General features: G+C 45.3%; 2 protein-coding genes across 6 annotated transcripts in view; one reads left to right on the top strand and one right to left on the bottom strand.

Moving 5' to 3' along the window:
- The first annotated feature begins 92 nt into the window (after positions 1–92).
- On the top strand, positions 93–4748 carry MMGT1 (membrane magnesium transporter 1). Its single transcript, XM_085230775.1, has 4 exons — positions 93–252; positions 493–545; positions 1409–1512; positions 2683–4748. The coding sequence occupies exons 1-4, from the start codon at positions 171–173 to the stop codon at positions 2843–2845; spliced, it is 402 nt and encodes a 133-aa protein (XP_085086901.1). The 5' UTR covers positions 93–170; the 3' UTR covers positions 2846–4748.
- An 8637-nt stretch (positions 4749–13385) lies between these two features.
- Positions 13386–16928, bottom strand: part of LOC100548859 (integrator complex subunit 6-like) — a 34876-nt gene continuing 31333 nt past the window's right edge. For 3 of the 5 annotated variants that reach the window (XM_085230771.1, XM_085230769.1, XM_085230770.1), the window contains 3 exons: positions 16358–16750; positions 14820–14913; positions 13386–14406 (listed from right to left, as the gene is read on the bottom strand). In XM_085230771.1, the coding sequence (XP_085086897.1) occupies positions 14307–14406; positions 14820–14913; positions 16358–16750 (587 nt within the window). In that variant the 3' untranslated portion in view covers positions 13386–14306. The remainder of the gene's footprint in view (positions 14407–14819; positions 14914–16357; positions 16751–16928) is intronic. The other 2 variants (XR_014885032.1, XR_014885033.1) reach the window with 2 other exon arrangements.

Below are 16928 nucleotides of genomic sequence, written 5' to 3'. Positions count from 1 at the left end.
GGCCACGCCCACAACCCCGCAGGCCACGCCCACGATCACACTTGCCACGCCCATAACCGTCAGGCCACGCCCATCGGCCTTCCGGTCCCGACCTCCGTTGCCCCGCCCACCCGTGACGCCATCACCCCGCGCCCGGTAGGGGCGCCCCTGGCGGCGGCGCGGCGGGCAGGATGGCGGCCGCCTCGCTGTGGAAGGGGCTGGTGGGGCTCGGCCTCTTCGCTTTGGCCCACGCGGCCTTCTCGGCGGCGCAGCGTGAGTGTGCCGGGCGTCAGCGCCGTGGAGGGGGGGTCGGCGGGACGCGGTCGGTACGCCGTGGAACTCGGGGCCGGGCTGCGGCCCTGCGGGGCGGGGGGGGCGCGGGGCTCGGAGCTGCACGGGGCCGGGAGGGCCGGCCGTGTCCGTGCGCGGCGGTTGGTGCGGGGTGGAGGTGCCGCGTCCGCAGAAGGCGGGCCGGGCTCCGCGTTGGACGCCCCGCGCGTTTGTGTGTTGCAGATCGCTCCTACATGCGGCTGACAGAGAAGGAGGACGAGACGCTTCCCGTAGATGTAAGTCGGGGTCGTGTGGGTGGTTGGGAAGCGCGGTGCCGTTCGGGTAGCTGGGTCTCTCTTGTGTTGATGTGGTAGGTGGTAGGCAGGAGTCCGCGGCGGAGCAGCTTTTGGGTTACTCTTCAATTCAGGTTTCTTCTGTTGAAAAGAACGCGATTTCTCCATCCCCACATCCTGAAGCTGCGTCTGTCAGGGCACAACGGCTCAGCCCAGGCCTCCCTCTGCTCTCCCCCTGTCCTGATGCCTCTCAGCCAGGCAGTCCCCCAGCACAGCTTGAGCTCCAGACAGCTGCTGCCCTCATCTCTTGCTCTGCAGCATAAACACCATCCTCCCTCTGGCTCTTGTTGGCTGACATTTGTTTATCTAGTGTGGCTCTGTGCCCGTTTGATGCCAGCACAACCTGCTTCCGAAGGGCCTTCTGTATTTTATTTCTTTCTTTTTTTAAATTCCACTCCAGTTCTCTCCTTTGGTTTTGTTTAACCTCAGAGGTGAGGTGATGCTCACCCCCTACAAACAGCACCCCTCCCCTGTGTGCAGCTACCATTGGCCACTGATACACTTCTCTGAAAGAGCATTAGATCCTTAAGTGCACGAGAACAGCGTGTTGTTGTGCAGATCTCCCCGTGGAGCTGTGTGACTCAGTGCAGTTCATGCAGCACAGACAGGTTGTCAGGTGCTGTGAGCTTTTCTCATCTCTGCTGCTGAATAATCCCGTGCCTCAGTTTCCCTGCTGTTGAACTGGAAAGCACTTGCTGCCACTGGGTGAAAAATGCAGGAGACACAGTTTGAAAGTTTGAAAGACTTTTTTTGCTACCATGAGAATATTTAGTAATCGGTGTGTTGCGTTGTTCCCTCTCTTACAGATAGTTCTTCAGACTCTGTTAGCCTTTGCAGTTACCTGCTATGGGATTGTACATATCGCAGGAGAGTTTAAGGACATGGATGCCACTTCAGAACTAAAAAATAAGTATGTTTTATTTCTTCTCATAAACACACATATCCATTGCACTCTGTGCAAATGGGGCACATCTGTGAAGTGGCAGCATCAGGCTTGGCCTCTCCTTAGCTCAGCTCCTTCACACGCACAGCTGTGATACATAGGATCAGTCGTATTTGGGGAAGCCAATAGCATGTGGAACTAAAGGCAGAGCTAGATAACTAGAACAAATTAAATACATTTTCCCTTTGCTTCTCCTGTTCCAAAATCCTGCTGTGCAGAAATGTTTGCCTGGGGAGTAAGAGCTCAGCAGTCACAGAGCATTGCTGTGAGACAGTCTCACATATCATATGGCCGTGTGCAGGTCACACCCCCTGTTGCTTATGGCTTCTTCACAGAAAAAGCCTGTGTTGTTTGAATCTCACAGTGAAATACTCCAGACAGAATGACAGATTTCTGCAGATTTCAAGAAAATAATGAACTTTGAATTGAGATTTTGAAAAGGATGTGAAGTTAGGACGGTAGAGGAGGCCTTTTGGGCCGTTCCCATAAGCCTAGGAGAATATGGAAACTAAACAAGCTGACGTTGTTATAGCATTTACTTAAAACCCTGAAGTTCAGACATAGAAAGGAATGGGAAACTGACAGTGTTACAAGTCATGAAGCTGTCACGTGTGGTATACATGCAAATAGCCATCCACAGCTCTGCCCCCAAGCTCAAGGAAGGAAAGTGAAGTTTGACAGTAGCATGGACAGCTGCAAACTGAACAAGCAGAACTTGTCAGGCACCTTGGCTTTGTATTTCATGGATTGCCTTACATTGGAGGAGACCTTGAAGATCATTAGTTCCAAGCCATGGGCTGGGTGCCCTCCACCAGTTCAGGCTGCCCAGGGCCCCATCCAACCCAGCCTTGAACACTTCCAGGGGTGGAGCACACACAGCTCTCTGGGCAGCAGTGCAGTGCCTCTGATTAAAAACTTTGTCCTGACATCTAACCTAAATGTCCCCTTTTAGTTTATCACCATTCCCCTTTGTCTTATTTTCTCTGTCTTAGTTTAGAAAAATATGAAGTGAGCATGGCCTTTCTGAGTTTTCTTTTCAAAACTTGCATTGCAAAAGCTGGAAAACTCCAGACTGACTCTTCTAAAAGTCCTGCTCTAAAACAGTACTAACGCTGACTATCTGCCTTTATTTTGAAGGACGTTTGACACGTTAAGGAACCATCCATCCTTTTATGTATTTAATCATCGTGGTAGAGTATTGTTCCAGTCCCCAGACACAGTGAATTCTTCTTCAAATCAAGATGCTTTGTCATCCAGCTCGTCACTGAAATTTCGAAAACTTGAACCTCTGCGCCGCTAAGACTTTTACAGATTCTAATAATAATCCAGGACACTGAGATGTAATATTGAAGTCGGGGATGTAAACACTTTTTTTTTTAATTTCTGGAGCAGTATTTATATTGATCTTCCAGACTTTATAAAGTATATATATAAAAACTAAGGACCTTCTTTGTATGCTGTTAATGAAAACAAATTGGCAATGCGGTATAAATTATTCTACAGTTATGCTGTGAAACACATCTTCAAAATTTCATATACTAACAAAGATTCAGGTGACCTAACTTCAGCTAAAATGAAAAACAAGCTAGATTTTACCACGATTACTGTTCTTTGTTAGGAGGGAGTGTTTGAGTGCTATTTATTTTCTCAGTTTGCTTGCACTACAGTTTATAGAACTCCTTCAGAAATACTGTGTGCACTGCATCACTTATCAGCAGAAAAAGGGCAGCGTTTCCTGTTCCTACAGAGCCACAGAGACCTGTGTGGTGTAGGTACAGGAAGTCAGAATGGTTGCATTTGTTTTTATTTTTTTACAATACTGGAAAGTAGTTTTGTGAAGGGTTTTGTTTTTTGTTTTTTTTTTTCCCCTTAATTCTTCATTATCACATTATTTCCTTGTTGCCCTCCTTTCTTTAAAAGCAAACTGTCCTATGTTGCCCCCGTTTGCCTGGGATGTGGCTGTACAGTTGGTGCCTGCGTGGGGGAGGCAGCTCACTGCTGATCACATCAATGATCTACTATGCTCAGTTTCTTCACTGCATTTTTGTTCTTTGATTGTGAATACAGATGACTGAATGGTGTGTAAGTACCTCAAAATGGTAGCAGATACTAGTTCCCATTTTCTGTGAGAGGTATTTAAGTATCAGTAAGCAACGTCCCTTCTGTAAAGGTTACAAGAGTAAGGTCCAGCAGCTGTGTCTGTTTACTGGCATTAGTACAGTACAGGTATCAGCTAATTATAGTACAGTTCCCCCTTTTCTGTCTACAGAGCCATTAAAATTGATTTCTTTTTCTAGCTGAGCCCTTCGGTGATTTAAAATGACTGTCTTGATTGTGTTTATTAGGACAGATGATGCGGTCCTTAACTACTGACTTCTAAATTCTGATCCCCTCTTAGGGGCTGAATCAGTGCTAACGTTTTCCTTGGTCTGGCATTTCAGTCCAGCAGTGAAACGCTCTTCTCCCACCTACCTGCCACAGCAAAGAGAGGGCAGTGCGAGATACTGATGGGGCCAACTAGAATTTTGCATAGTCTGAGGATGATGTCTCACTGCCTCTGTGCAAAATCAACCTTTTGTCCTAGCACCTGTTTTTTAAACAGCTAAGAACTGTCAAAGGCAAAAAGCTTAGCAAAACTACTGTGTAAACTGAAGCCTCTCTTTCTAGCTCTGCCCATCCTATGGATTGGGTGCCCCAATGCTAGAGCAATACCCGTAGCTGCTGCTCTACAATCACTCTTAAACATCTGGGTTTGGTTGGAAAGGGTTACTCTGCCAATTAAAACCTTAAGTGTTCTGGTTCCCCCCTAGCCGGTGTCAGGGAGGGAAAGTGAGGCCGAAGGTCTGTAATCATTGTACCAGACTGATCCTGCAACTGTGGTTGGCAGTGAGCCAGTGGGAGAGGGTATCTTAGAGCAAGGCTGCTCACCTTATATGTCTAAGAAGCCCCATTTGTGCTATGGTAAGGCTACACAGGCCTGTCCAAGGTGGGTGGTGCTACCATCTGACAGTTGTAAATCATTCTTGGAGGAAAAACATCAGTTCCTCAGACGTGAGTCATGCTGGGAGCACCCTGTTGGCTGCACCAGGTCTCTGTGATGTGACAAGTAGCCTTACTCTTCAGCAGCAATGGTGTACAAAGCTGTACAAATTATTTTTTCTTATTGATCTTGCAATGTCCAATAAAAACTGATATCTTAAAAAGTGTTTGGGAGTGGTCCTTATTTCTCACCCGGAGCCTGCTGCAGGAAATCCCCAGTGAGAGCATATTGAAGTGACTGTATCAACAATACGCGATCTTGTCTTAATTATGGCAGCTCTGTGTGAAAGCGTATGTCTGGTCTGGTGTTCATTTCTGGAAGATAAGATCAGTGTATGGAATGAAAACAACATGCTGCGAGGAGCTAAAGACGACACTTTGGGTGAAAATGTTACAGACCGGTGGTTTTTCTGCCTTGGCAATCCTTAGCCAACATGTTTTCTGCCTTCCGTTTAACCATAGCAGAGGCTTTCCTAGCTCTGCCTGCCCACGAGGACAGGTTCCAGCAAGGGCTGCTATTGCAACAGCTGCTGGGGGAACAGGCAGACTGCTTCCAGGCCGGAGGTAGTTCCAATCACAGACTTGAGCAAGATCTCTCTGCACTGCCTATTCTGCTTTTCTTACGAGGAAGGTTGGAAAGATATCAAAATAGAGGAGCTTGCTTAACTACAGAGTGAAGAAAGCAGCAGGCTCACCCTTCATCTGCTTCCTGTGCTGTCACAGCTGTCTGCATCCGGCACTGAATCCAAGAGTGCAACAGCCAGCAATTGGTGTCTTAAAGCAGCTTAACCCACTCCCAAGGATGCATTGTGCTTACACTGCATGCTAGTTCCTCACAGATAAGCCAGCCTTCTTCAAAAGCAAACATAAATTGTGCCAACAGCCCCTTGGATGAGACCAAATAGGAAGAGTTTCAGCCTCACCCAACACTCTTCTACCGCCTTCGACTGATTTGGCTGCAGGATGTGATGTTTCTACTACATTAAATCCACCCCCCCCCCCCCCCCAAAAAAAAAAAGGAGATGATAATTTGCATTCATTGTGTCACAGGGGCTGGGGTGGGAGATCTCTGGTGGAGAGCTCTGTGCTCCAAGAGGGGTCAGTAAGGGCAGAACTGCAGCACGTCTTCTGAAAATGACTTCAATGGCACACGTTTGTTCCAGGTCTGGCTGTCACAAAGGTCCCTCCCCGTGGGAGCTGGATCCCATAGCTCCCCATGCAATTCCTGCTGCCCCCATGCCTGGCAGGCAGCCATCATCCAGGGGAAGGGCACAGAAAAGCTGTTCTGAATGTTAAACAAGCAGAAAACATTGGTACCAGCTTTTCTCGGCCACAACCAGCAGCGAAGGCAAACCTCGTCCTGGCTGTTTGGCTTTGAGGTCACCTTGGAGCCTTCACCACCTGGGGGAGAATTGCAGTATGAATAGATAGGGCACTCCAGCAGGTGAAGGCCTGTAAATCAGTCCGACATTTGTCTCAGTGACACAATGTCATTTCAAAACACTTCAGAGCGCAACAAAAGCTATATCCTTAAAATGGCAGCTAATTAGTTTTCCTGTCTTGCTCATTTAATCCGTTTTCCAGCCAAGAAAGGCAAACTGGAGTTCATGAAGCAGAGAGGCAGCCCAGACAGAGTCTGGCAGCAAGCAGGAAGGCTGTCAGGAGCACAGGACGCAGGAACACTGAACACAGGAGCATAGAACACAGGATCACTGAACACGAGCTCCAAAGCACTTCAGCAGGAGTGCAAGCTGTGCCGTGCCACACTTAATCAGGTCATTTTTAAAGGAAGGAAGGGGAAAAAAGGGTGAAATTTGGATTATTCAACCAGTGACCTACACCAGTGGTCCATGGGAACACACAGAGCCCCAATGCAAGCATTGCAGCCAGACAGTGCCCTCCTGCCTTTGCTGGTGCTGCTGAACCTGTTTCCCTAGGATTAGCCACAGGCACTCCAGATTTAAAACAGAAAAATCATCCCCTTCCTCCCCCTAGAATTTTCAGCTGTGTGCTTTAGGGAAGTTCAGGGCCAGCCATGCAAGGCACAGAGCCCCAGGGCCCTGAGAGGGCTCTGCTGCAGTGAGTGCTGAGGCAGAGATGTGCACCTTGTGCTGGGTGCACCAGTGCAGAGAACAGACACTGCAAGTGGTCGGCAGCCCTCTGTCACATACAGAACTGTGCCCAGGGACTTCAGTGCAACCAGTGTGATTTCAGCCACAGCTCCACCACCATCACCACTTGGAAGCAGTTCTGCTTATCTTGCTGCTGCAGTACCTACCTGAATAGCACAGCCCCAGAAGGATTGCAAAGGAAAAGCTGCAGCAGAGTGAGATCTGCACACTTCTTCCATAGGACAGACCCATATATCCTCTGGGGTACAACAGGGCTGGTTAATAAACCCAAAGCAGGCACAGCCATGCTGCTGCTTGGGTTTGGCCAGAGCTGACAGCAGAGGACAACCTCTGGAAGGGACAGGGTGAGATGTCCTCTTATCCTGCACAATATGAACAGCTCTCATTTCCTGTGGTATGGGGAGGGTTGCAAGGCTTTCTCCTTTCTGCCCTTGCTTCTCACACCAACTGGGAGCTGCACAGCTCAGAAGAACTCAAACCTTCAAACAGCTGGGACACTCAGCAGGGATCAGCCAACACACAAGTTAGGACAGAAGCCCTGAAAGAAGCAAGGTGAGTCACTGCAGATGTGGTTCCAGAGGAGCAGCAGGGCACAGATGCCCATCAGCCCAAAACCACAACCCGGCTAGCAATGGGAACGAGCACACAGCCTCCCAAAGACAGGCACGGCTTAGGTTTGCACCTATCTCAGGCAGACAGACATCTCTGGTCATAGATGTCTAAGGATGGACAGAGCATAGCTTTAACCGGCATCTTCAAACTCCTACAGGCTTCCTATTGTGACATGAGCAGTCCCCTCCATGTCCTTGCTCACTCAGCCCCGTCCTGCCTCAAAGTGGTGAGCACACCAAGTCCTGAAGTGCAGTGCAGGTCCTAGGAAGGAAAGTGCTCTCCGGTTACATCTGTGTGAACACAGCATTTTGCAGCTGGAACCCGGGCAGCTTTCAGTTGCCCTGTGAAGTCAGAGCCTCCTTGGGGCTGCGTTGCACTCACTTATGGAAAAAGCCAGCACCCAACCTACCCAGCAGCAGCTTCCTTTCTCAGCCCGGGCTTTGACTCACCACAGACCGCCTTCCCCCTGGGGAACGCGCTGCCAGCTGCCAGGAAGGAGCAGTCTCCTGCCCTCACATCACCTCACCTGCATCAGGTGAGCTCCCTGCCCAGGGCAGCACTGAGCCCCTGCACGCCCTGCCCACACCCAGCCCTGGGCGAGGGAATGGCGCTGCCGCAGCATTTCAAGTGCACTGAGTTTGTATTCCTGCTCTCTGCCCGTACTCCTGCAGAAGGATTTGCTGAATGCAACGTATTTCAAACGGCCTTTTCTACAGCTCGCCAGTCCCCACCATCTCCTCTCCCACTAATGACTGCTTTGGATTGTGGCTTCTACGCTCTGCCCGCTGCTTGTTGGCAGAGGAGAGAGCACTGAACCCAGGGATGCCAGAGGAATTTAAAACATGCTTTTATAACAGCTGAGAAAGACAAGGTGCTGGAGCAGCTCAGGTCAGAAACCAGAACTCGAGTTTGAAGAGGAAACAGCAGCCTATGGCCTTTGGCCACATCCCTGCAGCCCTCCTCCCTCCTGCTGTCCCAGCCCCTTCTCTCCGGCTCTACTCAGCCCACTGACAGCACAGGCTCAGCAGCCTGCATGCTGCTGTACGGTGGGATTTCCAACACCAGGGAAAGAATTCAGCATACAAGACCAAATTAGGGCATGGATTTTATAATCTTTGCTAGTGACATGCTATACGACCTTGGGTAAGTCCCTCCATCCTTCTTTAAAGATGCTCTCAGAGTGCCGTGAAACCCTAATTAGCAGCCCAAGAAGCACTTGAGATAGTTTGTCTCTCTTCCAAAATACCCAACCACAGATGAACAAGAACAATCTTAGTTTTGAATTCTGCAAGCAACTGGGATCCAAGCTGCTCTCAGATCAGCCACTTAAACAACACAATCAAAGTTAAATGTGCCAGCTGTGCACAAAGGATTGTAATACGCTGCACAGACTGGAAAACAGCTTCAAGAACTGATGTTATTTTTCCATGGCTGGGATGCCACTGTCGAGCAGCTGTATTATAATAGTCTGCAATCAGCAAAAATTTTATCACTTTTTAGTCCTGGAGGGTAAGGCTCATTGTTATTTCTGTCCAACTTACAAAAGCAGCCTTGATTCCTGAGGCACCCCTTACCAAGAACCACTACAGCAAGAAAAACTGACAAAAAGCCTTCAAAGTCCCGTGCTCAGAGCTCAATTACACCAACAATTTCCTAAGTGAAACAAGTCGTGCACTCAGAACCTGCTCACACCACTACCACCGCTTCCAGAAATAGCATTTGCCTCTCCACAAACCCAGGAAAAGCTCCTGCTGCCCACTGCCAAACACCCAACGTGGTCACTGTCAGTGCACCCAACCACTGCGCCCATCCATCGGCCCATCGGTGGGATGGCTGCAGGGCACGGTTCCTCCCTGCAGGCCTGAGCACAGCCCTGCTGCCTCCTCTGCACAGCAGCAAGAGGGAAAGCCTTCCGACTGCGTCGCTCCTAAAAGATGGAATGTCTCTCTGATATATTCTACAAATCAAATATTGGCAGATAAAATATAAAATTAAAATAAGCACGCACTCTGAGAAAATGACGAAAACCAGGCAGGCCGCGCAGAAAAAGCTCTGCCCTTTTGGCTACAAAAACACTCTGTAAGCCTCTCCTCCTCCTCGCTGTCCTGCAAGCATTTTACAAACAGGCACAGCACACAGATGCCTCGCCAACAGCTTTGTCCTGCTCAGCACAAGGGCAAGGGCAGCACAGGTACCCAGAAATTTGCAGAGGTGCACGGTATTTTCAGGGACATCACACAGGACTGTTTGCATTAGAGGAGTGGCAGCGACTGAGATGACAGCAAAAATGCCAAGGATTTGGCTACTTCCACCGCAGCTGGAGCTGATCCTAGAATCAAAAATAGCTGTGAAACTCCCACTGCAGATGATAAAAGAGATCAAACTTCCCCCGGCTCTCAGAAAACAAATAATTCTGCAGCAAAAAACCTGACTGGGGGTTTCCATTCTGCTGTTTCCCAGACCAAGCTGTTCTTCTCAGCTTAACCAGAAACCGTACGTGAGCTTTGGTCCAAGTTCAAAAACACAGATGGCAGCTTCTTTAGCAGCTCTCCAGTTCACGTTAAAGGCTCCTTTTCTTGACACGGTATCAGCAGTCTCCATTCCACGAAAACCCACATGGCTGCCAGTCCAAGGCAGCCATACGCAGTGATGTTGTTTCACCACATCTGAAAATACCCTCCACTGAGCTGACCGCAAGGTGGTACCAACAGTTTAACTTCTTCCTCAGCATTTCTTCCCCGTTTTTCTGAACTCTCAACAATCAGCTGCTGAAGTCACCACATCTGCACTTCCAGCCCTGAGAATAGTCTCACATGCCTCTTAAATAAAGTTCTGAAGCAGAAAACAAATGAAACGAAACTGACTTTTACAGTATCCAAGAGGCAGCTGCCTTTCCCACCAACTCTATCAAACCCTGTACTCGCATCCCCTGATGGACAATAGGGCTCCTGCAGAACTCCATGCTGTGTCAGCCACCATCAAGAGGCAGTTGCAAGTATTATCAACACAGGAGAGAAGAAAAGCATCAATACTAAAGCCAAGCCAGCAGACTGCTTCCAGGGATGAAGTAATTTGCTAAGTTGCAGCTGGACTGGAAAGGCCCAGTAAATCAGACACATTCGGTGGTTTTGGTTCAGTCTTCCTCACCTGAAATGTCACTGTAAGTAAGGCAGTCAAAAAGCTGATCACAGGATTGACAACAATTCCTGCAGGCCACTAGCTTTGCTAAATCCCAAAGCATTCTCCTTCTCGTTTCTTCCTTTTCCATTTGACAGACTTCAGAGCTTGTTTTTGCAGACCTGAAAGTTGTAGCTCCATTTAAACCCAGTGACTAACATCCTTCCTTCAGATCTCTGCCAAATGCTGTTTTTGCCAGATTTGAGGTGTCTTTGGCCTCATTTTCAGCTTAACTAGGTTGCATATTCTTCAGGACAAGTGCTCCAGAGCCCATTTGCAAAAGGTGTGATACTGCCATGCTGGTTGTTATGAAACACTCCAGTTCAGCTTTACAAACGTTTATGGTTTGTTTCCATTAGGCAATCCATTTTCACTCTTATTTTTTCCATCAGAAGCTTCTTAGAAGATATTAAAGAAACAAAATTCAATACACTACATCACTGCCATTTCAGACAGCCAGCCAGCTCAGAGGCAGGACCCAGAGAAAACTACAAAACAAAAATGTTATGGGAAAATTACTTTTTCCTGTAAAGGGAGATACGAAACCTCTTAACCACTGCAAAGCCAAGCATAGCTGAGCAACAGCTTCTCCAGCTGTTATTTCAGAAGATGACAGCCACTTTCTGGTGTTGGCTAGGCCTGGGGAAGAATACATCCCTGCACATCATAAATGTACAGCACACAAACTGGGAACAGAAGCACCTAAAAGACATCTGCCATCAGCAAGTGGCCCTGAGAGCAATAAGGCTGCAGGCTCACTTTAGGAAAGAGAAAAACTTCATGTTTGTAAGAGCAGAATGAAGACAGTAAGCACTGAGGATGCCCAATCAGGGTCAAGAAATAGAAAAAGTAGAACACATACAGATATCTGGACACCAGAGCACCACATTTTTCCACCTTTAGCAGGAAGATACACCGTTAATTCAGACAGTTGAACAATGCTCCTTATGCTCCTTATGGAAAACACAGCAAGCTACAGTCTCTACAGTCTTGTGTTTTTTTTTCTCCCTAACATTTCACTTTAGATGTGCTGCATTATTTCAATCTCGTACAAGGGCTCAGCAAACACAAGTATGAACAAAGCACATACAGCTTTCCAAATTCCACTTCCCAGCCTGTGCCCGTTTCCTGATCCCATGGAACACTTGCTGCTCAGAAGCTGACCAGACACACTCAGTAACACAGCTGCAGGGGTCACGGTCTCCACGCACAAGAAGGAAGGTCTGACACCAGCACAACCCTTCCTGGGTGTCCTGGTTGCACATCAAAGTGAATTATGCTATTCGAAAGCCATGGCTGTATTTTTTCAATGCATTTGCCACCCACGTCAAACAAGGTTGTTTGTTTTACAAAGGATTCTGTTAATATTCTCCTTAACACAAGTCTGAGAACATCCACTGGCTTTCTAAGCAAACAATGTTCATTATGTGCTCCTCTTGGGATGTAGGACTGTGTGCATTCAAACAGAGTTTTCTTCATCTTCTCACTGAACAATCTCAAGATGGTATGTCTTCCTTCTTTCTTATGAAGATTCATGTTCAGTTCAGTGTAAAGCTTCTTCTCCTCTGACGTTCTTACCCAAATTCATTTTATTCCTGTGCATTTTCTGATATACAGGTTCCCAAACAAGGTCACCATCTCCCTGTAACTGATTTGGCAGCCAACTGTATCACGTCAAAAGATTATGTTCAGATACTACACAAACAAGGTCACTAGCTAAAAACTCAGCCTCTGCTCAGGCACACTGTGATCAAGTAGCTCTCCTGGAATCAGTAAAGAAAATTAACTAGAAGAAGCTCATCTCCTCTTACCACCTAGTATTAAAAAACAGCATAATCACAAGCAATTTGATGCACATAACTATGCATTTTGAAACCACGTACACGCAGTACATGTGACCTACTGTAAATAAATTCCATCTCAAGAATCCAACATTAGGCACGCGAGGTCCATTGCGGTGACATACAACTTCCACATAATGATTCTGAAGAGATGAATCCCAATTTGTATCACTTATCTCTGAGGCATTACTGTATCTTCTAAAAATATGTTCAACTGTACAGACAAGTAACAGCTAAGAGTTTACAGTAACTTCTTTCCCTGTATCACTTCATCCACATAACACTGTAACAGAGAGTTGCTGCTGCTGGAATTTATTTCTTTTTTGAATTTCACTGGTGTAATTCCAATAGTCAAACTACCACTTCCAGAGGGACACAGCTGCTTCAGAGAACAAGGAAAATACATCTCACAGGCTGGCTAGTACTGAAAACACTAGTAGGAACAGAAGTTCAAGTCACCAACTTCTCTCAGTTTCCCTGCCTCTTGTGCTGGCTGGTCAAGTAGAATCCTTAGGATATTTGCAGTACTTCATAAAGAGCTCGTTCACATGAGCACAACTTCATCCTGTCTTTTAAAACAAAGTTGTTAAAGGATCAGAGGACGTTTTTATATGTGAACAACTGAAAATACAGAATTATCTGAAGAGCCACCTACTACTGGCATCTTATTGGTACTGTTAAAAGGAAGAATTGAATTACATGCAGGTGCTTCAGTCTTCTTTGCATGTTCTGTGAATATAAAATTGCCTTTTGACAAAAGAGGAATAGAGGAGAGGATACCAACTCAGGTAACCAAGGATTTGGTAAGACAGAACTTAGCGAGTAAAAATGTGCACCCTGCACAAGCTGAACTGACTGATGGGGCAGGCACTCCAGGGCCTGTGCCTCAGGAAGATAAATACAAACATGTTCTGCAGCTATTACCATAAGCTGAGTTTGAGGGCGTGCAGACCAGAATTACAAAAATATCAGCAGTCTGTTGGTGACAGACAATTGGTGGAACTCAATGCTGCCCGCTAGAGACTCCTCAGATCAGCACTTCTTAAAAATTAATAAAATGGTTTATTTTATATATACATTATGTTCCAAAAAATTTATACAGTTAAAATATCAAATTAGTGATCTGGTAACAATACTGTTCAAAATAATCTCTTTTGTATGAACATTAAAATACACGTTTTTAAAAGCGTTTCCTTTTAGTGCTTCCAAAGCACAGCGTGTGCCAAGGCCACCTGAAGAATCTCCGTCCTCCTCACAGGATGAAAGAGAACTGAAGTCGGGGACCTGGGAAGCCTCAGGTGCACTTTCATAATGTCTGCAGACAAAACAGAAGAGAGTCTGAGGTAGATTGTTTAGTGACCATCAGGTGGTAACAGTCACAGGGCTGTCTTTAGCTTTCATTAACACAATAGCAGTTTCTTTACTCTCAATCTACACTGAATCTCAAGTTTAAAGGCATGGCTAGTAGTTCTCAGGAACAAGACCCTTGTCTCTGTGGTGGCAACATGCAATATTACCAGTGCAGGTGTTTCTGGGAGGGTTTTTTTTTTGGGGAACACATGGGATCTCTCTCCACGATGCAGACAGTGTGTGCATTTGACAGTGCCCCATTTAGTGCAACCTGCTGCCTATAGCACGTAAAATGTCTAATGACAGTGTTCAAATGAGTAAATTCTCATCACCTGCAGGAGGGGCAGCAATGGTTATTTTCTTCAGCCTGTCGAGCAAATAGCACCCTCCACAGGAAAAAAGCCACACCTTTCATAGCAAATCCTTAAGGTTATAGCCCAGCTCCTGCCGATAGAGGTTTGTAAAGTTAAAGCTCCACTGCTTCTTCTCAGACTCTGACAGTAAAATCAGTTGACTGCCAAGATGGTGACGGCAACAGCTGCATTCTCTTCCACTCTTCTGCGGCACAGCAAACTCATTCCTGGTCCGTATTCCTCTGGCTGGTAAACTATTATCTGCTGTTGACATGATTAACTCTGTTGGGTAGGCTGTTGAACTCTAGTTCCTCTAGTATTCTCTCTAAGTGTTGTATTAAGACACGTTTTTTAAACCTAAGGAAGAGAAAGAAAGTTATTTATTATTTATTTCCCAAAAAATAACAGTTTGACAACTCAGTATTATTTAGCTATGACAAATACTACTACCAGAGCCTCTGTTACCAGCATGGAAGAGCTTCCTTTATTTGAGGATTGGAATAGCAAAAGTAATTTAATACAGCCACAGTTCCCAACTCAGACAAATTTTGGGTTTTCCTTCCATAACCACCATCTTGCTCTTCTACATTTTCTTCAACTACTGGCCATTTACTCCAGGAAATGTAAGGGCAGACTGACAGCTAGAACAACTGTACTAATTGAAATACGTCAAAATAGAAAAACAAAGTAGCAGTACTGGAAATTTTTATATTTTATTAACATAATCAAAAGTAACAATTTATGACCGAGTCATTTTTATCCATACAAACCTTGCAGCTTCCTTGATAGCAAATTCAATGAAATACTTCTGAATTTCCATAGGTCCTTGTACCTCCTCAAGAAGAGAGAAGATTTTTTCATAATCTAAAAAAAAAAAAAGAAAAAAGAAAAAAAGTTCAATTAGTTTAGAAATACATCTTTCAAATGCAAGTTCAATAACTCTCAACAGTCAAAGGAAACAACAAACAAAGCCCAGAGTTTCACACTTCAGCATACATGCTAGACAAAAAAAAATATCCAGCATTAGCTTTGTGCACAAGAAAGCAGGCGATATCAATAATCTGAAGCAATACTGATGATCTGGTATCCAAATGTGTCACTGAAGAATTAGGTTCTCTTAAGAGAGCAACAGCTAGAAACATCAGCCCTTGGAAAAATGCAGGCTAGGTCTGACCAGTAGAGAAGATCACTGTGGATGTAGTGCCAGCACTAGCAGATGATATGAGCAAAGAGGCATCCCCTCTTTCATGCCTCCCTGAACACTGCAACAAGGCATGCTACAAGTACTAATCTGCCACAATGATTATATGTCTCAGTGAAATGCTAAGCTTTGGGAAAGAAACAGAAGATCAGAAAAAGAGTTAAGAATAGTCTGATTACCAGCTCTTGACAACGTATTAGAAAAATGCTTAGTGGTTTAAATTGTAGAAATAACTCACTTGGATATAGACTACATTGAGAACATCCACAGTTTAAGAAGAATTGAAAGATTATGGCTATGGTAAGTCCTACAGCATACATACTGGCTAGAGTTACTCTATACATAACAAAAGCCAAGATGCCAAGTTACTTTTTCTGACAACAATTTAGATTTTGGGGAATTATTAAACATTACAAGACAATAGAGAACAAATGAATTTTAGTCTTCAGTTCTTATGGGTTTACAACAGCATTCCATCGTTAATTACACTCTTTCTCAAAATAATAAAATATTATTGTGCTGTTAACTGCAATATTCCCTTTCCATCAATCACATTTCAAGATGTACCAGCCCTCATAGCTACATATGTCTTTGCCCTCAATCACAAGTTCTGGCAAACACAGAACAAAGTACACAGGGTACACACACACACAGACACACACACACAGACACGGAGTACTGCAATATAAGGGAAAGTCTAAGACAGGCATGCTGTCTGTTAGCCTTCCACTACTGAAATATCAAGTCACATAACATCATTGGTAACACTTACAAAAATAAAACCTGTGAAAGTTGCCTCATAAGATACCTCTCACAACAGTTAATCTAACTTAAAGGGAAAGCAAGGTCACTTGGCACTCATCTTCACACACACTGCTGTCAACTCACCTGCCCTCCCATTTAAGGACCTTCCTCCTTTCCCGTTCCTCTTCTGCTCATATACAAGTTACCAGAAACAATCTGAAATCTAAAGTTCTACGTATTTTCAAAATAGCTTCTGTCATAAAAGAAGTCTTCTCTACCCCTAGCCCATTTTTAGTATATTACATATATATACACTATATATTACATTATATAACATCATATATTATATAACAAAGAACTTACTTCTTCCAGGTTTGCGAACCTCTTTCATCACTTTAATTTTGATATCAGCATTGTTTCCCTCCAACATCATAGGTGTTATTTTAAAGGAATTTGGCACAGATTCTGAAGCTGCTTCCATCACTCGTTTTTGGTCATCTCCAGCCACACCGTAATTTAGAGGCCCTTGAACAAGTGCATTGGTGCCCGGTTTGTGATCCAAGCCATCTTCACTTAAACAATTGAACTCATCAGGTAGAGAGTCCAAGTCATTGGGTAACATTTCATCATCTCCCATAGCAGCTGGAACAGAAGGAGCCATTTGTACAGATATGCCATCAATTTGTTTTTCCAGCAATTGACAATTTTCTGCTTTCTTCTCTCCATTACCATCTTGGACAATATTGTTAGTGGTGTCTACAAAGTGAAAAGATGCATATTATTATTAAATAATTCAGTATCAAAAGCAAAAAAGAAGTTACTCTGCATCCCTTCTTGTTTAAAGTACTGTGTAGTGATCAGCTAGTGCTGAGTAATTCTCTTCAGAAGTTTTATCCAACAATCAAAGCAATCAAATGAAAATATCCCTTAGGAT

The sequence above is a fragment of the Meleagris gallopavo genome, chromosome 9 (assembly GCF_905368555.1).
Source record: "Meleagris gallopavo chromosome 9, MGAL_WU_HG_1.1, whole genome shotgun sequence".
Taxonomy (NCBI): Eukaryota; Metazoa; Chordata; class Aves; order Galliformes; family Phasianidae; genus Meleagris; species Meleagris gallopavo.
Note: the sequence above shows the minus strand (reverse complement) of the source record. Positions and strands in the feature narration are given on the sequence as shown.